The 27,545-nt window shown below is 40.9% G+C and overlaps 1 protein-coding gene across 2 annotated transcripts in view; it reads right to left on the bottom strand.

Annotated features, from left to right (window-relative positions):
- Positions 1-27,545, bottom strand: part of ZC3H14 (zinc finger CCCH-type containing 14) — a 355,429-nt gene that overhangs the window by 260,214 nt on the left and 67,670 nt on the right. For both annotated transcript variants that reach the window (XM_086937625.1, XM_086937624.1), the window contains exons 3-5: positions 24,155-24,269; positions 19,250-19,290; positions 1,377-1,566 (exon numbers count right to left, since the gene is read on the bottom strand). In XM_086937625.1, the coding sequence (XP_086793751.1) occupies positions 1,377-1,566; positions 19,250-19,290; positions 24,155-24,269 (346 nt within the window). The remainder of the gene's footprint in view (positions 1-1,376; positions 1,567-19,249; positions 19,291-24,154; positions 24,270-27,545) is intronic.

The raw sequence follows: 27,545 nt of genomic DNA, 5'->3' as shown, positions 1-27,545 counted from the left end.
TTTAATATGCCAATTGGGTATAAGCCAATCTAACATGTTTAATGGAGAGAACACAAGCACTTTAGCACAAGATAGCAGTGGTAAAGTGTGCAAAGACCAATGGCCAGCAAATACAAAGTCAGCAAAAACTGGAGGCCTTAAGGGAAAAGGTTAGGGGGATGCCAGGTCTAACAATGTCTCTTTCTTAGCTTTGATTGAGGTGTTAGAGAAGATCCAATGCTATGAGGCCCAGTGGGCATGGAAATTAGACTGCATGTAATCCCAATTCATTGTACAAGTCACAAGCATAGATCTACTACAGGAAAGAAAGCAAACTTGACAGCACAGGAATGTCAGATGGTTCTGATACCACAGTTTGGAAAATGTCAAACACACCATATGAAAGGCCTCAATGTGAGGAAGGAGAGGGCATACCAAGTGTGAAGAAGAGCAGAATTATTCTTAAGTCTAGAAGCAGTGCTGACTGTGCCTGTCCCCTGCAAAATTATTTAGGAACAGGAGTACCTCTTAATTTTGTACTATCTGAGTTTCTTGTCTTCTGAAATGTGTTGCCGTCTCCCTGGAAGAGGACTGTGTTTTGGGAGTTCCAGACTTACTCAAGATTGCGTCTAGGTTTTTACTCTTTATAAGGGAGGGCCAGTAAAATTTTAGTTTTTCACTTCTTCTAATAGCTTTGCGCGCACTAAGGTACAATTGTCAAAAAAGTGGAGTTGTGTCTGATCGCAAGACATCAGATGAAGGTGAAATGAGGTATGAACAACAACATCTGACATTACAAAATAATTTAAACTGAGATATCTGAGATGAAGACATGCAGAGTAACATTATTAGGACAGTTCGAAGAAAGCCACCCTGGTGTAATAGTTCAATAACAGAGGAAACGCCAAATCTCTATATCTGAGTTAATAGAAGAGATAGTATATGACGATCATAGGGTCAATATGGTTGCTTACTTTAGCAGCAGACACTGTCTAAGCAATTAGAGCAGACCTGTCAATGTCCATCAATCTCTTATCAGACCTCTTTGTTCCCACATGACTACAAAGTTCTGTTGTTCCCATCAAGGAGAAATCTCCATCACGGAAATGAACTTATATCATCTTCTTAGCAGCACCATCAGTGGTGGGTAAAAGCTGCATACATGGGTAACAAACATTGTGTTCATCATATACAAAGCTCTTTTCTCCAAGTAGGTCTCCGATTTATTACGGTCTCTACACATTCTAGACTTCCTACTCAGAACTCAGTTTGGTGGAAACAAGCCACAAGTTTAAATCAAACTTTCTTTTGCAGTAGAGGCCCTTCACGTTTGAAAAATGTTTTATATTTTTGTGTGTGGGTCATTACTTTGACATTTGGATCGCTTGCTGTCTTACCTGACATAAGAGGTACCCTGCCCAAGAGAGCTGGTAGATACACGAGGATCGAGACATTCAACTCGGGTCCGAGAGATGGAAAGGCCTGGATCATCAGGAATTCCATCTTCACTGCTGGCAGAGACGTTCTTATTCGAGGGCATACTGCTCTCAAAAATGATGGCATCGGTTGACTTCTGACTGTTGGGATCTACAATACCAACAAATATATTCTTATTGTCAAACAATCATAGCATAAAATACCTACAAATGAAGTGCTCTGCAAAATAGACTCTAGGTCAGCCTATATATGCGGCACAGGATTGCCCACAGAAATACACGAACTTTTGGGGGAAAGGGTGAGCCAAATAAGGGTTCAATGCTTATTGATGCTTAAATCAGAAATGTGTTTAAGGAAACAATGTATAAGACTCTGAGCTGTGGTGTTTTACATTGCACATCTTGTTTGTTACAATTGCTTAAAAACTAAATAAACCTGGTTATATATATATATTATATATATATATATATATATATATATATACACACACACACAATCAAAGTGGTTTTAATTTAAAATGTTAAATTATTTACATTCCGCTAAGTTATTGATTTTGTGTAACTTATTTGCGTATTTGCACTGGATGCTCTTCAAAATCAATGTATGTTGTCCATGTCTATCGACATGTGATTTAACTGATGGCGAGGGGGAGGCGGATCTCACTGCATTATAAAAATGAAAAAAACACTCTGTGTCATTGCAAGTGAACAAGGGCTTGTGAAGCCCCAAACGCGTATTGCTCTCTTCTACCAGCTGGCTATGCAATAAAGAGATACCTGTGAACTGACTTGGTGGTCCGTCTCCTGCCTTGCTTCGCCGGTCCGATTGGGGATTGGAGGTGGCGTTTGTGGAGTTTCACGCATCTAAATTATGGAAGTCAGCTTGCTCCCGTTCACGGACCCCCTCTCCAGAAGCGGCATCCGCCCTCAAGCGGTTTGTTTTTTGGAATCCCTGACCGGAACTACAGCGGATGCCCCCTCTTGCAGCCGGAAGCAACTCAACGGAGGCGTATGTGGAAGACGACAATCAGCGGTGGGGTCAGAGGACTCCACTAAAGTTTGCAGTCATCTTGACGCGGTGAGTTGAAATAACAGGCAGTGCAGAGGTGGGGAGGTATTTTCCCCGGTGTGGGATTGACAATTGATATGTACACCGACGTGGAGAGAACAGTCAGGTGCGTTCCCACACACCTAATTTGCTTTACAAAAGCCGGCTGGGACGGAGGAATGTCTGCGCAAGCGTTCCGTGCGAAGGAAGAGGAGGCGGAGGAACAGTTTAATCAAATCACCACTCCAGGCAGCATTTCGAGTAAAACACCTAAGAACGTAGAGGCACAGGCAGACACCAACATTCAAACACTATACAAGGCTCTCGAAAAACAAAGGCGCTTAGAACTAACTAAATGGTGGGAGCACTATTCCCTCACCAAATATGCTGATGTTAAACGCGTGCCAAGAGGGTTAAGAATAATGCTTGCACCAAGCTTTGAAAACCCGAACCCAAACATGTTAAAAGAATGGGCCCAAAGTAACTTGGCAGCTTCTATGAACTTGGTACTCATTTTAATAAAATATGCGGCCATCGACAGAGAGGAGATTTTGAAAACAATAGATAAGATTCAGGAACAAATTGATAAAATAACGGAAACTGACGTTTCAAAAAAACTAAAGGAAGCAATGACTGACAGATTAAAAAAACATGAAGAAAAAATCAAAGCGAGGAAATTGAGTAAGTTTGCATGCGATGCAGCCGACTACGCAAACGGCCAAATCTTTACGTTTGCGCGAAAATACAATGCTACCAAACGTCAACAATACACTGTCAAGGGAAATAAAGCACAACTTCCCCAAGCATCTACAAGGGAAGCCAATAATCAAGATGATGAAGTTTCTAGTATTGACTATGTTTACCTATCAAGCGGTTCCAGCAACACCAGTAATGAGTCGGCGGCAATCCATCTACCAACGCCTATCCTCAATCTCGATGAGGAACTTGATTTTTTAGTGGCGGAAAGACACTCAACATTAAGACCGCGACAAAGAAATGCGGCAACCAACGCAGGAATAAAAAAAAAAAAAAAAAGACGGAGTAAGCGAAAACAAAGGTGCACAGAAAAAGAAAAAGAACCAGCAATGGCAGAAGAGGAAGTACTAAAAGAAAGATCTATTATAAACCTCTCTAACGTAATATTATCTAAAGCAGAACAGCAATTACTGACACGTGGCTTAAATTTCTGTCCAAAGCAGGATTTCAAGTATGCTTCTACGAGAGTGGATGTCTACTGTTATATACGAAATTGAAACTTAAGAAATTCTTTGCGTTACAGCAACTTAAATCTAGTACTGATAACACCAGTCTTCTAAAAATTAACACACAAGGCGATGTACGCAAAAATTTGGCAGCAGATGTTTCCGTGCTTCTTGACTTACATGATTTAAATCAGGCAACCAATTCTCAACCAATGGGTCCTGACATTGACCTCAGCACACAAAAAAGATTGGAAAAAATCAATTTGGCACAAAAAGGTGCGGGTATAACCCCCTTCAAAGGTAAATCAGACTTTGTGCCACTTATGAGTAGAGACACAATTGACGTATTTCAGGACTGCATCATTGCTGAAATCAAAGAACTGTACAAGAAAACCAACAGGCACAAGAGGACTACGTTCAATCAAAAATGGGCCAATTACCACCAACTTATAAAAAAGTTAAATACCAACTGCGATATCATAGTGAAAACGGCAGATAAAGGAGGTAATATTGTAATCTGGCCGAAAGTAGATTACACTAAAGAAGCACAAAGACAGCTACAAGACAATGCATGTTATGTCAAATCGAACAACAAAGAATATATGAAGGCCAATGAAAATTTAAACAAGCTCCTACAGAAATGGCGTAGGGAAGGCCTCATTTCTAATGACGAATACAAATTCATGCATAATGAATTTCCAGTCCTGCCGGTCTTCTATTTGATACCTAAAGTCCATAAAGGCATTACTCCCACACCCGGAAGACCAATCGTCTCCGCTATCAATAGTAGTGGAGAAAAAGTTGGTCAATATATTGATTTCTTCCTCCAAAGCTTGGTGAGTAGTTTACCCAGTTTTGTAAGAGACACTAGTGACTTTTTGAAGAAAATAGAGGACTTGAAATGGCAGGAGGATATGCTTTTAATAACTTTGGACGTTGAACAACTCTATACCAGCATATCCCATTCTTGTGGCTTAAATGCTGCAGCCCATTTTCTTGGTCAAAGGCCAATTGAATTTTATGAGCACAATAAGGTGATTCTAAGTCTAATGGAATGGTGTCTGTATAACAATTATTTTGCATTTGGAAAAGAGATATGGAGACAACTCAGGGGTGTGGCGATGGGAGCCTGCTTCTCCCCCAGCTACGCGTGTTTACACGTGGGCTGGTGGGAGGAGCAGGTTCGTAACGTAACACATCAGGCATGGGTAAAAGAAAAAAATTGTTACATTTTTGCGCTATATAGATGATATCTTTATACTATGGCAAGGTGATGAAAAAGAAGCGTGTTCGTTTATTGATGAAATTAATGACAACGCTTTCAACTTAAAATTTACATCACATATTAGTACCAAACAGGTGGAATTTTTGGATGTCACAATCAATATCGATGACAACAAAAGAGTGCAGACTACCCTTCACAGAAAAACCACAGCGGGCAACACAATCCTACATGCCTCTAGTCTCCAACCACAGCACACCATTAACAGTATACCTTTTGGTGAAATCTTAAGATTAAAAAGAATATGCAGCTCTCAGTCAGACTTTGAAAAATGTGTTAAGGAATTGAAAATTCGATTAAAAGCTCAAGGCTACTCTGACCGTATGTTTGATCAGGCTTTGGCTAAAGCACAAACAAGAACAAGAGTTAGCCTATTTCCAGACAACACAATCAGCAATCCTGTAGTAGAAACCATGGAAGACAATACCACCACAAGTTGTCCCAGATTCATTACTGCCTTTAGCAATCAAGAAACTAAAATTAGGCAGATTATTAATCGCAACTGGTCAACGGTTCTAACAGATAATGTACTTGGATGTATGCTCCCAAATAAACCACTAGTGACTTTTAGGAGAGCGCAAAGTATGGGAGCAATTTTAGATCAAAGAAGTCCAGAACTTAAACAAAAAACTAGTTGGCTAGAACCTGCAGCGGGGTTTAGGAAATGCTCCAATTGTAGAGCTTGTCAATTTGGAGTGAATAAAACTCATTACAATACTCCATTTAAGTCTGCTGAAATTCCCATTGTAGGCAACCATACCTGCAAAACGGAATATGCAGTTTATGTCCTGACGTGCACCTGTGGCCTTAATTATATAGGCAGACCAAAACAACAGGTGCACGTCAGGATCCTGCAGCACATCAGGGCTATTTTACACTCCGACCCAGCTTATCCGGTGGCTCGCCATTTTCAAAGCACACACAACAAGGATATAAATTGCCTAACCTATTATGTAGTAGCATCAATCCCTAAACTTAGGCGAGGTGGCAACAGAGAGCTTAAACTCAGACAGTTGGAATCTAAAATGATCCTCGAATATGACAGCAAATGGCCGAATGGGCTTAACAACACAGAGGACTTGCGCAACTTTCTGTAAATATATTCATGTAATGACAGCCCCGACATTTAACAGCATAACATGTACTTTAATACACCCCTAGGTAGTCAGGTTCCCTGTTACCTAGATAGGCACTCAGTTGTTTGAATTCCTGACCTTTATCTCTTGTTTCTATGATATGAATCTCTGTGGCTAGTCAAGTTCCTTGTTAGCCACAAATTTACAATCTACAATATTTCCCCCGCTCCCCCTTTCTTTTGATTGTGTATATAGACTAATTATTTTACTATAAAATCTTTTTGATACTAAATTTTAGCACTTTTTTACACAGGGTGTTTTTCACTTTTTTACATGATAATTTATTATACCAGTATGAAATGTTTTTATAGTGCTTCTTTAATATTGACAAAACAGAGATGTTTATCTATATTGTCAGATTAAGCATTTATGCATTCTATACACAGGTTGTTTTATCATGCACTTTATAGCACCTTCAATCGTCCTCTCTTGCACGAGTTGTTGCGTCACATACATTTTAGACACTGATCCGATAGAATTAATATTTGCACGTTGTATTTTATCCGCCCTCCTATACCCAAATGATTTTTACAACATATTAATGTATGAGCGCCAAATACAATAGAATTTATCCTGGATTTATCCAAGTATGTCGCAATCAAAGTGGTTTTAATTTAAAATGTTAAATTATTTACATTCCGCTAAGTTATTAATTTTGTGTAACTTATTTGCGTATTTGCACTGGATGCTCTTCAAAGTCAAAGTATGTTGTCCATGTCTATGGACATGTGATTTAACTGATGGCGAGGGGGAGGCGGATCTCACTGCATTATAAAAATGAAAAAACACTCTGGGTCATTGCAAGTGAAGCCCCAAACGCGTATTGCTCTCTTCTACCAGCTGGCTATGCAATAAAGAGATACCTGTGAACTGACTTGGTGGTCCGTCTCCTGCCTTGCCGGTCCGATTGGGGATTGGAGGTGGCGTTTGTGGAGGGAGGGAGGGAGGGAGAGGGTGTGTGTGTGTGTGTGTGTGATACCTGTGAACTGACTTGGTGGTCCGTCTCCTGCCTTGCCGGTCCGATTGGGGATTGGAGGTGGCGTTTGTGGAGGGAGGGAGGGAGGGAGAGGGGGTGTGTGTGTGTGTGTGTGTGTGTGTGTGTGTGTGTGTGTGTGTGTGTGTGTGTGTGTGTGTGTGTGTGTGTGTGTGTGTGTGTGTGTGTGTGTGTGTGTGTGTGTGTGTGTATGTATATATATGTATATATATATATATATATATATATATATATATATATATGTATATATATATATATATATATATATATATATATATATATATATATATATATACATACACCAATTGTAAAACCATATTAAGCAACTGTAAAGGCAACTGGGATCAGAGCTTTGCACCAAACAAACTGTGCAACTTCATGGTGGTACCCAAAAGCAGATTAATTAAAACGAATTCCTTTTCAGCTATTACACAGAGAAGTGCTCCAAAATATACAACACATGGAACTATAGTATATCAAAAGGAAAATAGGACACTCTAAAACATATGTTAAACCTACCCAAAAGTGGAACAATTGTCTCTGGACTTGAAACCAGACCTGAGTATGGTTGCCAATCAAAGAGTTCTATTAGAGTGGCTGTATAACTAAGACTTCATGGAAACTCAAATAGGCAAACTACAGTATAGTCAAGGGTCCATTGACCAACCTGTGAACAGAGTTTAATACTTAGATGACAGAGGTTTAAATAGATGTATATAAACAGGAGTGCAAGTATTCCTAAATAAGTGCTTGATAAATTAATTTCCATTTATTTGTTTAGATATTCAGTGTACCTGCTGCACAGATCTACACTGTTAGGTCTGACTTGTAATGCAATCCGGGCCAAGATATTAATTTAAAAAAAAGAATTTCAGATGCAGTTACTCAAGGTACTATGTTGAGTGTTGGAAGTACCATAAATATTCACCAGTCCAAATGTCCAAATCAAAGTATGAGGGGATGAAACGTGAGAATAATCGTATTTATTTATTAATGGGTTTAGTAAAAGCATGGTCTGGCTTTTTTGGACCCTGGAAGACTGTACAAATACTTATAAGTATATAGGTAGCCATGCTTCAGTAATTTCACTGCTTAACGTTTGATGTCCAAATATCACACATTTCCAATACTACACAACGTGAAATTATTACAACTGACGGTTTGTGCCATACACAGTGTGTTCATACTTAATATTTGTCTTTTTGAAATAACTTGTTTAGTTAGATTCTAAAGTTCTTGAAGTAATATTGTGCAACCTATAGACATATGTATGAATTGTAGCAGAGACCACTCAGCATTTCCTATTTCTGACACACAAGGGCAATGGAGTTTAGTGATAACAATACACGTTATCACTACACCAAGGGACAGCTAGGTTTTCAGTGTGCATTATCTAAACGACATAACTTTTCTCATCTAGTATCAATGATACTGGATAAGAATACTACAATATTGGACAACACCCAAAGGAAGTGTGATTTAGTGGACACTTTTTAACTACAGTACTTTAGATCCAACTTTGGATTTTAAATGCTCAATTAATTTCACTCATTTCCCTGTTGGGTGTAAAAGTAACGATTACTTTATTTTAAAAAATATTTGAAATCACATAATTGTTTGCGTTGTGTTAAGAATTTATAAAATCATAGCTTTGTTACATTCCAACAATTTGCATTATTTCACAGACATAAAATGTATTCATGCATCGATGTAGGATATATCCTGTTGAGACACATGCTATTACAGAGAAACAAACAATGGATTTTTCAAATTTTTCATTTTAAACTAATGTCTCACACCTATACCTCCAGTCGTAGGCTGCTAAGCCTGCTGTAAGTAATTATAGCCATTAGGATTTTGCAAGCTGTTGGCATAACAGAAGAGGGTGGGTGAAGGCAAAGGGCAGGTTTGGAGGTAAAGTGAGCACGCATTCTGTTGCTACCGTCAATGGAAATTGAATAACTGTTCTGATCCCTGACACCCAAGTTCTAAGGAGCCAACTTATACAAAAACTGAAGCAGACAATCCCACAACAGAGGGTCAAGCTGGGGACAATTGGTCTTTTCCAACCCGGGATAAAGAGTTCTAGGCCTGAACTTCAACACTTTAGCAAGAAATCTCACTCAAACTTTAAAATCTTGCAGTTCCAGATTCTATAAAGATCGTTGAATCTCTCCATCATTCCTTGTAACAGAACAATGTGACTCAAAGCACACACTGCTTATTTGATGGATAGAAGAAGCAGGAGGGACTGCCATCAGAGAGAGAGAGAGAGGGCTGCGGAAGAGAATGAAGACAAAGTCGCCCATACTTCCTTGAGCATTCTCGACAAGTCTCCGTTTCCTCCTCCTCTTTAACAAAAAATGGTACTCTTCACCTTCCACTTCATCCCTGTTACACTATTGCCCACTTCAGATTCTTCTCAATCTGTCATCCATGGATATTGTTTTTCATATCTTTAATATCATCACCCACACAAGGCATAATGTACTGAATATTTTAATGTTGCAATATTCCTCCCTATCAACAGTGGTGTAATCAACTTCTCCCGTCACTGTTCAGAATGATAGCATGCTATCTGAAAGTTGTCGAAGACTACAAAGCATGGCTGTGACAGACATAGGGTCTACTCCAGAGGAAACTAAAGATGAAACCCTTCTATGCATCATACCAGCCAAAAGTCCAGGTCAAATGAAGGGTCCTACACGGACAAACATATGAGGAAAATATATTCACATCTAATAACCACAGGATATTCCTAGCAATTGAATAAGTTATCATTTTGGCTGACGCTGGATATAAACTAGCTTCTTTAACCAGCAACTCAAGCATGGTCAATATCGACCACAGAGTATAAGTCCCCCATCCACATTTTCAATAGAACATATACCAAAACCAAGAAATGTATTTTTAAATCTTTGCTGATGTCGGCTTCCAGACTGGTAACGTTAGCAACCTGGAATGGTTCACTCAACCTTATACCACAAATTAGATTCTGCACAGGGTTTTGGGTAGCAGGTGAGTGGCGCTCAGGCAGGTGACCTTACAGGAAGCTAACTGAAATGGAGAACAAAAGCTTGTGGTGCCGCCAGGTCAGGGGAAGACCCAAAACCCCTGAATGAGGGAAGAGCTAAAAGCCCATCGCCAAACAAACATGAACATATCCTGGGCACACGTTTACATTCAACAGTTGATACAATGTTGGAAATATGATACCGTCTACACCGGTGACTTTCTTAAGGGTTGTTTATGTGAAGATGTCCATGAGGAAAACAACGCCAGCCGCCACATGTTTCGTCAACAGGTCAATGCCTGTGACTCTTCAGGGCTGGGAACAATGTAATATGAGAAAACACACATTTTTTAAAAGGCAACTAGTCGTTTGGCACAACTTCAAATGGTAATACATGAAGTGACTTAAGTGGGGTGACTATTGTAACACCAATCTTAGCGTGAAAACCCTGGTAGAGACCTTACAAATGAAATAGTAGAGGAAAAAAAAAAAAAAATATATATATATATATATATATAAATATAATGATACATACATAGAGGAACCAGGCCCAAAAGTAACCTGCCCTTCTTAATTGGCAGGGTCAAAAGGAAGGACATAACAGAAAAGTGGCACAATTCGCTTGGAACGCATACAAGTGTAGTAGTTCTCAAGGAATGTGGTGGTTTTGACTGTTCGACAGAGATCGAAAGCGTGATTCACTTGGAGAACATACATTTGGTAGTGCCTCTCAAGGAATAAGAAGAACCAACGAGTCGGAATTATACATAAAAACACAATATGCGGCGAATGGTCACAAAATGGTCTCAGAATAGCAAATTATTCCTGTGAATAAGTGTATTTGTCCGAACACGAGTGCAGAAACAGTGGAAAACTTTTGGGAAATTTTGAATTTAAATAAAAACAGATGCTAAGGTATTATGCAAAGGTCCGAATCAGCCACTAATAAATTGAATGTTGTTGGCTTGCTGTAAATTGGCTGTCTGTTGTTGCCTAGTATCGTTAACGGGAAATCCACACAATGTGCCATGCATCACTATAACAGGTAAATACAAAGCGCCACTGATGCTGATATAAATAGCTACAGTGGTACAGAAATTACTGGAAGAGCGAAGAGAAGAAAGAAAGGCAGCAAGAGAGTCGAGTGAAGTGTGGCTACTAAGTACGGGGTAGCAGAATCATGCTTGGGTAATCGTGTCAACACACTGTATCTACATCAACTTAAATTGCGTTGAAGCGGTATCTAAGCGTGAAAAGAAGAGAGAAGGAGGGGGTGAGTAAAGGGGGTTCTCGTCTTAAGATAGAGCACATTGTTAGAAAAAACGCTGTAACACCTGCGGAAAACATAAAGTACCGTATGCGAATGGAAACTCACCGAAGGACCAGTGATAATTCTAACCCAGTGTGCGGGTGTCGAGACAGCTGTGGTGTGGCCGTCAGGTGGTAAATGGGAACAAACGGGTGGGTACGTCCGTAAGAGTGCAGAGCCTGTGGAGTAAAACATGGATAGGGGTATGGAATCTGTGAAGAACTATGCCGGAATCTATAAAAATGGCTTCCGCACCACGTATGTCGTTGATGAACAGTAACTGAACGTGCAGGATCCAGCCGTTGCTCGTCTCGCCGAAGGAGTGAATCGGAGAGCGAGTTATGGCCGGAAGTGGGTTTAAGACACCAAATTCGGGAGAAAACTAGACCGCTAACTACCCTAACCGAAGGGGGTGCACCGGAAGTGTAGTAACGAAAGAAAAGACAGTTAAACAAGATAAGGGGTGCGATAGGAAAGAAGTAGAAAGAGTGGTTTACTAGTGTTTCACAAATCCTGTCATTCAGTTATGTAACAATATGTAGGACCAATATTTGAAAGTGGCATCTCTATGCCGTGCAATACATTCGGTTGTGATAAGAAGAGCATGTAGGTACAGTTAATCGGGGAGAGACAACTTAATGCAAAGACGAACAGTGTTCTTCGTCAACGGCTAATAGTCACACAATAATTAGGTGGCAGTGATGCATTGCTTAGAACATATTACAATTGATGGAACACATGGCAAAACATGATATGTTTTTACAGAAGCCTCTTTTCGGCGATCAAGTAATCAAAGTGCATAAAGCTTCAAAATAGGGTGTAAATAAATACATAATTGTGGTACAGTAATTAATACGAAAATAAAAAAACATCAGAATTTTAGTCATACAGATGTTATTAAGTGGTAGATGGTGGAAGAGCAGATGAGGGCATGGAAAAAGGGACAAGTACATTAGATAAAAAATGGGAAAAACAGGAGGGGGGACCCATTATGTCAACACTAGTTTCAAAAGGGGATTCCAACGGGATGAACCCAATGTAGCGAGGATGCTGCGGTGAGTAGAAGTATAGTCTATCTGCCTAGGAAGTAATATAATTCATGGTCGGTGTTCTGGCCGTGTTGTACGATGTGAAGGCGCATGATCCATGTTGCTTCCAGTTGTCTGAGCCTCAGTTCGCCTCCCCTTATGTTGGGTTGGGCGACATCAATTCCAAAGAAGGAGAAGCTTCTGTGAGAGCCTTGTGAGGGACTTGAGGCTATGTGTAGAGCCATAGGATATCTGGCATCCTGTTGGTGGATGGTTCTGGCGTGTTCGCTGATGCGTTCTTTTACAGTCCTGATGGTACTGCCAACATATTGGCTCTGGCATGTGCATTGTAGAATGTGCACCACAAATTTGGTGTTACAATTAATGTTCACATTAATCTCATGCTGCCTGTCATTATAACCCTCAAATTCTTAGACTCCATTTCTTGCCCATTTGTAAATCCCACAATTTCCTCACTTGTGGAAACCCTTGGTGTGAGCCACGTTGTGGTGCTAGGTATGGGGCACAGTGGGACTAAGTCTGTTTCTGAGAGTCCTCCCCAGTCTGTATGTAATGAGTGGTCTGGTGGGGATGTTTTCACAGAGCAATTGGTCTGCTCGTAGGATGTGCCAGTGTTTTGTGAGGCTCTTTCTGATAACTACACTCATTTCATTGTAGTCTATGATCAACCTAGTTTGTGGGTTGGTGGGTGGTTTGTGGTTCTTTGGTTTTAATGTGTCAGGTCTCTCATGCTTTTTTTATTCTGGAAATAGCTTTGTTGATGACATTAGGTTTGTATCCTCGTTTGGAGAATGTCTCTTCCATGTCCGATATGCATTTTAGAAAATCTGTATTGTCACTACAGTTTCTGCGTGCTCTTATCAGTTCGCCATAGGGAATAGACTCTAAATGGTGTGCTGGGTGTGAGCTGTCTGCACGGAGGATTGCATTGCAGGCCGTATCTTTGCGATATAGCTTGCTTTGGAGAGTATTGTTTTTGACATAGAGTTCAAGATCATGGAATGTGATCTTGGATGTGCTCTGAGAGCAGGTAAACCTCATGTCCATGTCGTTTGAGTTAAGGTGTTCGCAGAAATTGTCTAGTTCTCCCTGTGAGCCTGACCACAGGAGCAGGCAATTGTCGATGTAGCGACTCCAGTACACTATGGAGTTAGTCCAAAGTGCACCTTTTTCGCTCCAGATCCATGTTACGTCGAGGGTGCCCATGTACAGGTTAGCGAAAGAGGGAGAGAACTTAGAGCCCATGGCCACCCCTTTTATTTGCCTATACCATTTTTTGTCATACATGAAACAATTGTTCTGGAGAATGATGTTCATCGTGGCTATGAGCATATTAGTGTGTTGCCATTGGGAGGTGGGTCTCATCTCCAAATACCTGGTTACGGCTTCTAGGCCAGTGTCGGGATTGTTTGAAGTGTACAGTGATACCACATCGAGCGTTGCCAAGATCATGCCAGGTTGCCATTGTAGGTCGCTAAGGATGCTGAGAATGTGCTTGGTGTCTTGGATATATGAAGGGAGTTTTTTGACCATGGGGTTGAGGAAGAGGTCCACATATTCTGCCAATCTTTCTGTAGGTCCACCTATGCCCGACACAATGGGCCTGCCAGGTGGGAAGTTGGCCTGCTTGTTTGTCTTGGAGAGTGTGCATAGCCATGGTGCGAAAGGTTTGTCTACTCTTAAGTACAGGACTTCATCGTCATCTAAAAGGCCTGAGGTGTGCCACTCTCTGAGGTGTGTGTTGATAAGACTATTGAGATTGGGGGGGGGGGGGGAGCTACGACAGCAAGCAAGATGGCCGCGTAGTCTCCTGGCTCCGCTGACCTCCGTCTTTCGCTCGAAGATCCTGTCATCTATCCTGATATTCCGCCCCATATCCGTGTCTATGAACTAATCTGCAGTCTGATGGAGCAATCCCGAGACTTTTCCGACATTGTGGAGTGGAGTAATGTTGAGGTTTGACTTGTGGCCTAACCCAGTCTGGAAGCCGGGGTCTCGAGTGCTGGTCCAGCCGGGTCCTAGTTGAACAACAGCGGACCGGTGAGGGCGGCAGGGTCCGGTCCATGGAACTTTCGACATCTTTTGGATTGCTTTGCTGCCGATCTGCTGCCTGGTCTCGTATCGAAGGTGAGGAGACGAGTGACGCCCGAGGTGGTGTGGCGGGGGTCCCTGACCCGGAGGCCTAGCGTTTGCATCGCCGGTGCCTTTGGGTTGGAGACTTGGCGCGCACGAACGCATGTTGACGATCTGTCCCTCGCGGTTCATTCCTGCTCCTACTAATCTTCCCCCGGGGGGGGCAACTCTCCGAAGGAATCACTATGCCTGATGTTATGCGAAACCCGGCGGAGCGGGCTAAGTGCGGCCCGTCATTGCGGTTAGTGCTGGCAGCCCTCGAGGCACTTCAGGTGACTATGGAGGCCCAGGTCTGGAATCTGATGTCGGCAGTGGATGGAATTAGAAGATCGGGACCGGACCCGGACTCGTTGCCCGGGACCCGGCGGCCAGCTCAACTCTCGACAGACACCCCAGCGGTGCATTCAGACCCGGTACATGGAGCTGTGCCTGCCCCTACAGAAGTGGAACTGATCGAACATGCTGAGATTTGCGTATCAACTATATGGTCGGAATCTTTGGTTTCGCAACCAGCGGAACATTTAACTGCTGTTCCCACTCTGGAAACTTTTGGTCGGAACTGTGAACTGTGTTGGATTGTGTCGCTCCCCCTTCCCAGCTGGTCCATCAAGATGGCGGATGGGACAGTGTCTGGCCTCGGAGTCGGGGAGGGGCATCGTTGGACCCGGCCATCTACTTTGGGATTTGCCATCCTTTCTCCATCTAACAGACTATATTTCGGCAACTTCTGTGTATATTTTGACAATTTGACGATGGGGCTCTACTTATCGGAGTGAATCTGCAAATTTGATCGACGGGGCCAAGGCTGAGACTGTTGTTTTGGGTTTCACACTATGGTTTCATCGGTAACGGGATTGCTTTACTAGGTTAACGGAGACCGGGCGGGGTTTATAGTTTCCTCCGCTGTAATTTTCTATTGTATTCTGCTCGATTGTGTCAGCTTTGTGGGGGATTCTTTGCTTAGGCGGTGGGGAGAGACCGGGAATCCATACGATAAAGCCCTCTTCCATTTCTACTTTTAGTGTAGGGGTTTAGTTCTTCTTTATTTCTCTTTGTTCTTCCTATATTTCGGGTTTCAGTTATTTGGGGCGACAGGCACGCTGCTAGGGGGGTAGGCCGTGGTCATCTGCAGGGGTGCAGGGTGGGGGGTTGGGGGAAGGGAATTTTTGTTTTGCCTTTATTGTTTCTATGGCCTTTTTTCTCTTTTGTATCCTTCCTTTTGCCTTTTCTTTTGCTTCTTCCTTTTTCGGGTCAGCGTAGTGGGTCCACTCTTCTGTCAATTATCGATTTTTCTTATCTGTGCCTATACTTTTCACGGTATTTCAGTATCATGGGGCGGGCGCTTAACTAGTGCGAACTGTGATTGTATGCTTGTTTATCCTGAATTGTATGCCTTAGCGCCACTGTCTTAAACGAGATCGATCTAACTGTGGAAACCCTACTATTTTGCCCGCCCTTTATGCGACTCTGTGGTATTGTATGGCACCTGATCCTTCTATTTTTATATTGTAAAATGGAGCCTTTAGAATCCTGTCATTCGCATGGTATGCTTAATAGCCAGTTTTAATTGAATTTGTGGTACATTCCCTTCACGGGCTGCCGAGTCGTGTCCTAACTGACTTGCTGTGATGAAACTGATTAGCGGCCGGCTCTGGTGGTTGTAGGCCCATATTTGTAACTGGTTGAAGTACCAATAAAGGTTTTCCCAAAAAAAAAAAAAACTATCGAGATTGCTCGTGGGATTGCTTTCTAGAGGCATGTAGCAGGTAGAGTCATTAAGTTGTGAAATGATTTCATGGTGATAGTCTGATAGGTTCATTACGACGACATTGCCGCCTTTATCGGCCTCCCTTATGATAATGTCTTAATCAGAGGTCAAAGTTTCAAGGGCTATGCGTTCATTTCTTGTGAGGTTGTCCTTGTTCCTATGCTTGTGTTTGTCTAGTTTCATTTCGTGTCTGTCTAGGTCAGCTAAGACTAGATTGTAAAAGGTATCTACTGGGTTACCACCTGGGTGGGTCGGGTCCATTTTGATTTTATTTTGAGACCACTAGGAATGGACATGTCAGTTTCAATTTCAAGCTCATGCATGAGTTGCTCTATTGTGTACGGATGGTCGTCCATATCACTGAGTGTCATGAGTAGATGGGTTGCCTTAATATGCTCTGGAGAGTGGGTGGGGTTCTCTCAGGGTCCCTGGGGTTGGTATCTTTCTCGGGTATGTCTGCAAAATGTTTTCTGAGCTTGAGGCCCGAATGAATTTCAAAAGGTCTATTTTGGTTCTGTAGACGTCTCCTATTTAATGTGGATTAAAATTGAGACCTTTGCTGAGGAGAGAGACCATATCTTGAGTCAGTGGTTTAGAGGAAAGATTGACTACCTGAACTTCTTTTGGGTGGTTTTCTACTTCCTCATGTCCCCAGATCTCAATTTCTTCTTGTACTCTTCTTTTGCCTGCTCTTTTACCTCTATGGGTCTTCTTTCTTGTATGCCCTGCCTCTGCTGCGATCTGTTTTCGTGTCTTATTGTTTGGACCTCGCGTAAAAAATTTGAACCAGTGGCGCCCCTCTCTGGTTCGGATTCACTGTCACTGGGTACGTGTTGAGTGAGGAGGAGCTGGAGGGTGTGTCAACCAACTCAGGTTTGTTGGTGTTTTTTACCAGTTGGTCCTATTTTCCCGCGAATGTAAAAACGCGACCTGCTAACTGTCTGCTTTTCCTGTCCTTTATTTCGTTCTGGTGTTTACTCAGTATCTCGTTTAGGAGTTTGTAGTTTTTTTTCGGTAGCCTCTGTAAGATCAAGTTCCCAGATCTCTAGTTCAAGTTCAAGTTGTGCGATCTCTGCTTGTAATTTGGTTACTTTTCTTTCTGCGTTTTCAATCAAAATGTGAATGAGTGTATTCGAGTTTACCGTGAGAGCTTCTTCCCACTTTCCTAACAGATCGTCAAAAGTGGGAAAGATTTGCGAACGAAGACCCCTTGGTACTCTATTTATTCTACGGTATTGTTTAAGGGTGGGGCTATCCCACCACCGGGAGTTCTCCGTGTTCTTCAACCTTTCAAGTTTGATGAATTTCTCTTTGAGACCCTCTTTACGTTGAGGGTTTCCACTTGTTGAGGACCCCGCTGTGGGGGTTCCTTTTTCTAGATTCTCAAATAAATCTGATTCGATTTCGTCTCTATCCATACCAGGACTGGGGTTGGATATCTAGGAGTATGGTTCTGCAGTGGCTGCTGGACCCGAGTAATGAAATAATGGATTCTGCACAGGGTTTTGGGGTAGCAGGTGAGTGGCGCTCAGGCAGGTAACCTTACAGGGAACTAACTGAAATGGAGAACAAAAGCTTGTGGTGCCGTCAGATCAGGGGAAGACCCAAAACCCCTGAATGAGGGAAGAGCTAAAAGCCCATCGCCAAACAAACATGAACATATCCTGGGCACACGTTTACATTCAACAGTTGATACAATGTTGGAAATATGATACAGTCGACACTGGTGGTTTTCTTAAGGGTTGTTTATGTGAAGATGTTCATGAGGAAAACAATGCCAGCCGCCACATGTTTCGTCAACAGGTCAATGCCTGTGACTCTTCAGGGCTGAGAACAATTTAATATGAGAACACACATATTTTTTAAAAGGCAACTAGTCGTTTGGCACAAATTCGTTTCATGGGAAAGCAGCAGATATTTTTTTGATTTTATTGTAGCAACCACCGCACAAGAAAGTCAAAGCTCATGATGGGCCAAACTACCTCCCGGCCCCATGAATGCAGAACTAGTCCTCTGTGCAGGACTGCGGCATGAGCAGTTCTTGTTCAATTTCTGAGAGAGGTTCACCCTCCTGCTTGTTGGCTGCAGAATTTCTGCTTATGAATTGATCCTAAAAGTAATTTCTACAATGCCAAGAAGTGCGCTCTACTTCCCTATTTGTTCTCTGAACCTTTTTTGCTCCATTCTCTCTCTATTTTCAAGCTTATGTCACTTGGAACTGAGGAGATCAATCTAAGTCTGTTTTGTGGACTGTTGCCACTTGGCATTAGTTGATCAAATAAAGGGGAGGCATTGTACAAGTTAAATAAAGGCAGGAGTTCTAGAGAACAAATGACTGCTGTTCCAAGTGCAGAGGTTTTGCAAAACTGGAGTGCCTTTAACAGTTCCTACTGAATTTTACTCTGTGTATTTCCCACTACAAGTTAATAAAAACACTGACTTACATCATTGACCATCTCCATGTCCTACATCAGTTATTAGATGTTTATATACATTGACTCTCCATGCATTTGTTAATGCATCCTCACAACCTTTAATCACCCACTGTCTAATGAGTCCTTCGTTCTTTGTATTTTACATCAACCCTACCTCAACACTAACTACTTTGGTCCTTTTATGGCAATCCTAGTTGAATGACGCCACATGATTGCCTTACTTTTTTCATTATACAATGTACACTGCTTGGACTCAATTGGCTGGAGTTTATGTTATGTAAGATAAATAAATACATAAATGAGAGTTAAGAAAAAAAGGAGTAAGGGATTGGGTTCTAAGTACAAATGAGACAAGACTGGCTTTACAAAACCTTGTGCATGGTTCAAGAACATAAGAAAGCATCACATATGGATTCGCCGCTTTACAGTCAAGCAGGGTTATTGTCCCTGCCCTCTTCGACTCACCAGAAGTGGCTGATCGAAGTTTTTCTAGCACTCCATGTAGCCTAGAAAACAGAAAACAAAATACATTAATTCTCCCTCTTGTTACCGGCAATCAATGCACTGAGTGACCATAGAATCTGTGGTTCAGAGCTCAAAAGATTTGCCAGGACAAATAATCTGTGCTGTTTTAATTACTTCCAAATTCAGCGCCCCAATTGGAGACAAACAGGGAAAAGCCTTGTTTCCTTCTGCAAGTGGCAGATATACAGTGTGCAGATCACTAAAGAATGCAGCTGCATAGAATAATTTGGAAGCAGGAAGCAATGCATGAGATCTGTGAGTCAGAGCGATGTCAAGCAACTAGAATGAAGAACACAACACCCTTTAAATGGTTTCAGGGGTCAACTCAATACTCTAAAAACATAGTGATTTTTTAAAATCAGCTGCCCAGGCGTTAATATTGATATGTTCATGCATTGTACGAATAGCCATGCACGTGTTTAAGGAATGTGAAATGCACAAAGTGGACTAGTTTATTGTGTCATCTTCAACTTATGTATGCTGCATGTCTATGTTTTCAGTTATTTGTTTAAGTTTATGACACTGTGTGCTGTTGTACTCTATTATGTGGTAAAGTACTCTGCTATACAGGCTGGTGTGACTTGTTCACATATGAAAAAATATTACATTAAATACAACATGCAATATCTGCCAGGTCAAATCTTTCTTTACAGGTTATTTTTTTTAAACAAAAAATCAAGACTCCTGTAAAGAGCTCCAGAATCTTGCTACAACTTCATGTAGGATTTTTGGCCACATCTGGGCCAACACGTATATGGCCGCATGTATCCGAAAAGGAAGCAAATATTTGCAGGCCCAATGAAAAAAACATGGGCAAAGCCACTAAATCTGGTGTCTGCCGTCAGCCTTATGGCATTGTCAATGTGTGTTTTGTCTTGGTTTTGATAAAACTATATTTTGTGGAGCTGCCAAGCCTTCGTCAATAAAAAAAGAATGTCTAAATTCGAAAATATATATATATAAAAATTCCTCACACATTGCCATAGTAATCCATGTCAACTATTTTGTGTGAAAAATCCATGTGAAAGAACAGAATGCGCTCAGTCACCTTGGTTAGTCAATGCCTAATATGAGCAATATGAACATGTAGGGAGCAGAAGAAAAAGGTGAATGACAACAAATCAACTGATGAAGAGGGCTGGCCTAAATCTCCTTTAACTATACTATATATATATCATTTTAGTAAAAGCAAAATGTCTTCTCCAACATCAGATCTGAAAATATCCAGCTCGTCTGCCGAGAGACATTAATGCATGTGTGAATTCTGGTTACTTTAGCCACAGTGCTGCTGCATACCATCAATAAACTTGAACCTGTTACACAATGTGAAATTAAAACAAACATACAGTTGTGAATAAAAAGCAAAGGACAAAAAAATAGTTCATTTATTCATCTAAAACCAGAGCCCAGAGAACCACAGAGCATCTAACTAGTTGTTGGGGCGAAACACTTGTATTTTTCCATTTTTGTGTTTTTAACAATCGACTCTCTCATTAACCCCTCTTACAAATCAAGGTTGCACAATCGCAAACCTGCATGGTATATCCTTTGACAGAAATAGATTTATTTTTTTGGCTTTAGACACTCATAGTGCTTCATCGAAATACATCATTCTGTGATTTGCAGGTTTCTGTGTGTCGGGTTCTGGCCGGGATTGGGGTAAGACAATTAGATGGGTTTTAGTAAAATCACAGTTTCTTTTGATAATTATTCATTTAAAAATAATGTTTGCATAAACAAGCAAATGCTAACTGATGGCAATTACAAACAATAAGAACTCCTTAACCTCTCTAGTGTTAAGGTTGTGCCCTTCCATTTACCAGACTCACTCATAATAAAGTAGCATGTAAAATAAAATGTGACAAAGAAATCAAAATGTCCTTTTCTGTGTAAAATACTTTGTATGTATAAGGAAAGGCCACTTTTTCATGATCACCAAATGTTTTGGACTGATGCTGCTCTTTTTCGACTCTGAAGGTACACTGGGGTCTGCTAACCAGACCTCAGTGCCAGTGCTCTGACCCTTAAAGGATACATATGACCGATTGGTTCACCCACAATTGGATTTACCCCTAGTGCAAATATATGGCACCAGGGGTACCGAGGGTCTGTAAGTTAAACTGCCTCTTGTGGACTGCAGCACCTACTGTGCCACCACAAGTGAGACGAAACAAAGTATGACTCCCAGCCCACCACCGCTGGCTGGCAGAGCAGTTTTTGCCTGCTAACTCAACTTTGCTATTGAAAGAATTGCAAAGCCCAAACCCTCCTTTTAAATATTTATAAGCCACCTGTAAGGCAAGCCAATTGAGCCCTAAAGGCAGGGTGATTATATTAAAAAGTTGGACATGTGTTTTCTTAACTTTACATGTCCTTAGAGTACAAACCCTGCATTGTCTTGTTTACTGCGGAAGGGCTCGTAGCCCCATTGACGAGCACGGAGTTACACTCTGAAAACTCAGCAGTTCTAACTTCGGAATGGGACTACTAAAGTTGTTATTTCATGGTATCAAATGAATCGTTAACTTTAACCCGACTTTCGAATTTAATCTGACTTTTTAATAAATGACAACTTTAGAATGTCGCCACTTTGTTGTCCACGTTTTCCAGTGACAGTTTATGGTTTTGGACATAAGACAGCTTTCTGCCATCCTGGGGAGAGGTGTGAATGACTTTCAGGAATTAACACAAAGGACATGTTGTTGAAAGCGGTGTTATCTCTTCCTGGAAGGAAGGCCAAATAAGGTGTGAGCTCAAAAGGCAAGCTTCAAAGGGGAAGCAGCGCTTGAAAGGTGTATGGTGGACACACACGAGAGGGGCTGCTCTTTTGTTGTGGTAGAGGGTTGACTTCGGTACAGAGAGGGGAAAACAGTTGCCAAACCAGTTCTCCATAGGAGTGTAACCCTTAGGTAGCCACATCTGTAAGATGGGCTACTGAGCTCCACACACAGAGAGGGGGGGGGGGGTCAGCCAAACAGAGTGGACAGAATAGTGCTTTCTTGGACAGCTTGATGCCACACTTAACAGGAAGGTGTCATCAGGCAGGTGGAGGCAGATAGCCCATGGTCTAGTAGTCACTGCACCCTCCCCCCCCCCTCGACCAGCCCAAGGGCAAGTTCTGGGCATTAAGGTGGCACCCCTGCCACCCAGACCTCAGATCACGGCTGCACTGGAGAAAGGACCAAAGAAAGACTGCTCTGCTGTTACCTGGACCCGGTGAAGAGAGGCTGCACCAAAGACTGGACTGAACCTGCTGAACCTTGGTCTAATAAAGAGCGGTCTGTGCCTGCAGTGCTCTGGTCGAAAAGCTATCCCCAAGCCCCAAAAAGAAGTGACCTCAGTAGTCTTTTAGCTGATTTCCTGTTACGACTGTTACAGCTACAGGGCCACAAAAGCTTAAGAAGCCTGCCTTGTTGACTGACCGCCACTGACTGGTTGAAATGCAGCCTGGGAGACAAAGTCTTAATCCTCAAAAGTTGCACCCAATCCAGTGGGTGGCTCTGAGATATCTGCTTATTAAATGCGCAGTAGCGATGCATTGGGGCGTCTCTCAACGGCCACTGTTGGTTGGATGGTTGGCTGAAATGGATAGATCTATGCTCGCTGAGAAGACCGTGTATAAACTCAGGGGCTGTTCCAAAAAATGGGACAAGAAGTGGGGGCGTTGGAAAAGCTATAGAGGTGAGCTTTGTAGTTCCCCTACAGCTGACATGGCCATGGATAGGGCTGGACCTCTACATCGAAATAATCACTGATACGCTACGTTTTATTGTATAATGCTCATTGTTTTGATTCTGCTACGTACTACAATGCTATTGAATGATTGATTCTGCTCTCCTTATTTCAATAAAATGTTATAAAAAAATTAATAAATTTTAAAAAAAAGTTGCACCCAAGTCTGCTGGACTAGGGAGAGTCATAAGAGTGTAGTTTGGTCATACACAACAAACACTATCCTCAGCTAAAGCGAACCGCTGGTTTTGCTGTAACCAGAGACCAGCAAACAAGTGACAACTGTTTTTTGGCTGGGCTTCAAGGAGACACTGAGGCACATCAACCCCTGTGCCAAAAATGGCCTCACTGGGTTTGTGGAGCTAGGGATGGCCCCAGGATGATCCCCCCGTCCTTTGCCAGATCAGCTTCCACAGCATCCTTCCGCATCCTGGAATCCTTGTATCAGGACCAATCCATTGATGTCTATGGTGGTTCGCCCACAGAGCCTGGAACTGGACTGGAGACTGATTAAACTGCAGGGTAACTGTCCTGCCAAGTCTCATTTGTCCCTGGGACTTGGTCCCTGCTGGAGTAGTCGTCACAACTTTAAAACGTTTTCCAAGTAACCACAAACACAGTAGATGCCAATGCTTGTTTTTGATTTGAATAAAAAGCAGTGGTTTATTATTTGCTTAAAAATTTATATTTCAGGAACCCTCTGGTGGATTTAATTTATTTTGGTATTTACAAATTCATATAAATAAGAGCTATTTTTATAAATTAATGTTGGAATTTTTTTGTGTTGTGTTTTTTCTTATTCAGCTGATTTGGTAGTTCTAAATGATTTGCACTTGGTACTCACTGCTCCATGCCTCACTGCTCGAAGCAACAGCCAGCCAGGTTTGAGCTAAGGTTTTGTAAACAAACCTAACTTGACCCAAGATGAGTTTGTGAGTTTATTACACAGTGAAGTAGTGCAACCACATCATATAATAAACCGCTTTCTTCACAATTTGCAATAACGAACAATTTCTACTGTGCAAAGCACACAATTACCCTTTTAGAAATTTGATTACAAGTAGGAAATTTCAAGTGCGAAACATTTATACGTCTGTAATTCAATAACCGTACCAAACTGTAAATTTGATTGTACTGCTTCCTAGGAAGAGTGACAAATCATCTGTCATCTGCTCCTGGGTCTTCTTGTTGGCCACCATGACCATGATGTAGTCAGGGAGTTCTTCGTCTGGGGGAAAAAAAGAAGAGCTATGAAGGTTCACAATCACCAAACTACAGCACTAAGCTCACTAAATAGTTTGCTCATACTCTCATATATATATATGACAAAGAGAACAAAGCTCCAGTCTAGTTTACGTAAGCCAGTGATTCTCCAAAAGCAGTCAATTAACTGGCAAAAAGGTCATAGAGAAGACCATTTTGAGTATGTCCCTCTACAAGCCACAGAAGTGTTCCATTATGATAAGTAAACAAAGAGAATCTAATACATTTTGGACAGTTCACTCCAGTGGCATAAAGGAATATTTAGCAGAATAATCTGAAATCAAAATATTCCTGTAGTCGGAGGTCTTATAAGCACTGTAAAGGACGCAATGAAAAAAAGAGTCACCAACACCATGGCAAACCGACAATCTTTGTCCACAGTGATTCTTTTTTTTTTTTTCTTTTTTTTTTCCAAGATAGTCTTTTTATTCTTCAATATACAACATACTTCATTCACATAGACTGGTCAAGGATTCAAAGGTTACAGGCACTGACAGTGCCTACTTGTCACACTAAACTGGTATCAATGTGGCTAAGACAGCATTCAGACAGGGCCTTGCTCCATCCAAAATGAAGAATGTGTATCAGTGAATATTTGACAAAACTCTATTAAATATTATATGACGAAACTATTGTGCAAGGGTTGCTACTGGATTCTTTTTTTTTTTAAACATTTTTTATTGAAGTTGTATTTAGTATTATACAGTATATATATCACAAAGTAAAAATTCCACAAACACTTATAATTACATTCATTTTAAAATCCCTATAAATAACAATTTACTCAAAATAGCAACCCCAAATCTGATCGAATTTTTTTATACTACCAACTCTTTTAGCATATAATTGTTCACATTCAGAAAGCGTCGGAACTTTTGTTGAACGCCAGTTCTGTAACAATAAAGATCTAGCAACGGCCATTATGATATAGATCAATTTTGTCAAATATTTTGGAAATGTGCATTCAGGATCATATCCAAATAAAAGCATTTTTGCATTGCATGGAATTGACAACATATAAAAAGTTTAGAAAAACAAAAATGTCTTCCCAAAAAGAATTAATCTTTGGACAATACGCTATAATATGAGACCAATTGGCCTGCACGCAATTGCAATGTCTGAAACAATTGGCAGATACATTATTATACATTTTAGCAATGATTACTGGTGTACGGTATAATAGCCATTTGCTGAAATAAAGCATTTGACGCCAATTTGCGCCACGCAGAACACAGAAATTAAATTGATTAATAGTTTTCCATATTTCAGTTGATAGTACTTGATTTTACTGTTTATCCCATTTACGGATAGCTTTAGAGGCCAATTCATTCTCCCTACTCTGTGCAAGGCACTGTTTCCATGCCCCGGGTTTCTTCATCTGATTGTTGACAAAAAGATCTGATGCTAATGGAGAGGAATTATTAGTAATAATACTGGGGTCTAATTGCATTAATGTAGGATATATTAAATTAGTATAGGATCCGATTAACCAAAAATTTCCCGAAATCCGATATATCATATCATTGACAGATAACCAGGTCCCATTCCTTAAGAAATCAGATAATGTTTTAAACCCTGCCTGCCCCCAGTTTTCTATAACAAGTGGATCGATCTTAATCCTTAAAAAAGAAATAGCACCAATTAAGGGAGTTGTTAAATGGATACGGGGAAGCGAATATCTCTTATGCATAGCATCGTGCCGTTTAAAGCACCAATTTAAAGTCTTATAACGAACAAATTTGGGTAATTTCGGTACAAGCAAAGGGGATGGAATTTGAATTTCTAAGCATATTAAATTTTAAAAAAAATTATGAAAAACCCGGTACCTGGGTTTATATTTTTGAATCTTTCTAGATACTGCACAAAATATGCGTAATAGTAATCTTTCAAATTCTGTAAAGAAAGACCTCCATATTCCGTTTCTGCTGTCAAAGTTTGCAAGTCTATTCTAGGTGTTTTTTTTGCCCAAATAAATTTAAAAAACAGATTCTATTTTCGAAAAAAAAGAGCCTGGTAAATAAACTGGAATTGAAGAAAATAAGGAATTAAAAAGTCGAAGAATCAACATTTTAATTAAAGCAGTGCGGCTAAGGATAGATAACGGTAAAGGGTTCCAGCGGGCAAACATTGATTGAACTTTTTTAATTAATGGAACAAAATGTAATGTATATAAGTCTAGGATATTAGGAGAGAACAGGATCCCCACATATATTTTCGGTTTTGAATTGATACAGCCTTGTAGAGCTTTATGGAGGACTGGGTCTGCCCCCCCACAAACTAATATTTCGTTTTTTTTTATTAATACGGTAACCTCCCAGGGTTTTGAACTCTTCAAAAATTTTGAGGAGATGTGTCTGTGATGTAAGATCAGGTTTGATTAGTAACATGATATCATCTGCGTAGAGTTTGATCTTGTCCATGGCAGTAACTGGTGGCGTGATCTGGAGACAATTCCTGATGGCAATAGCTAGTGGTTCAATAAAAAAAGCAAAAAGAATAGGTGACAAGGGGCAGCCTTGCCTGATCCCGCGTTGTACTGCTATTGAGCCTATAGATGATTTATTTATAATTATATTTGCTCTAGCACCCGTGTAGTTTCTGAATTAAAATAATAATATGTTGTGAAATCGCAAATTTCCTTAAAATAAAGAAAAGAGTGTCCCAAACCACCAAATCAAAAGCTTTCTCTGCGTCCAGTAAAAGAACTAAGGCCTGTATCCCCCGTGAGTCAAAGTAATCTAATGCCTCAACTAAAAATTTGTTTTTTTTTAAATAAAGATTTGCCTACCTATAATAAATCCGTTTTGATCGGGATGGATCAACTCCGCCGTGAAATTATTAAAGCGAAGTGAAAGCAATTTGTTGGTTATTTTATAATCTGAGTTTAGAAGGGTAATTGGCATGTATGAGTTCGGATCTTTGGGTTCCTTCCCCTTTTTCAAAAAACTAATGACTGTACCTTCATGGAAGGATTCAGGGATTTGCCCTCCTTCAAGCATTGAGTTTAATAATAATAGAAGAAGATCTATAAAGGAACTAAAGAAAACTTTAAAGAATTCCGAAGGAAGGGCATCAGGGCCGCAGGCTTTACCTAATGGCAGATCTTTTACCACTGCTTCCAGTTCTGTTTTAATAAATGGTTTTTGCATATGTATCTGATCTTCCAGAGATAGACTTGGAATTTCATAACGCCCCAAAAAATCAGATAATTTTTGGTGATCGATAGTGTGATTTATAGTGT

The sequence above is a fragment of the Lissotriton vulgaris genome, chromosome 9, assembly GCF_964263255.1.
Source record: "Lissotriton vulgaris chromosome 9, aLisVul1.2, whole genome shotgun sequence".
Lineage (NCBI taxonomy): Eukaryota > Metazoa > Chordata > Amphibia > Caudata > Salamandridae > Lissotriton > Lissotriton vulgaris.
This window is presented reverse-complemented; position numbering and strand designations above follow the sequence as displayed.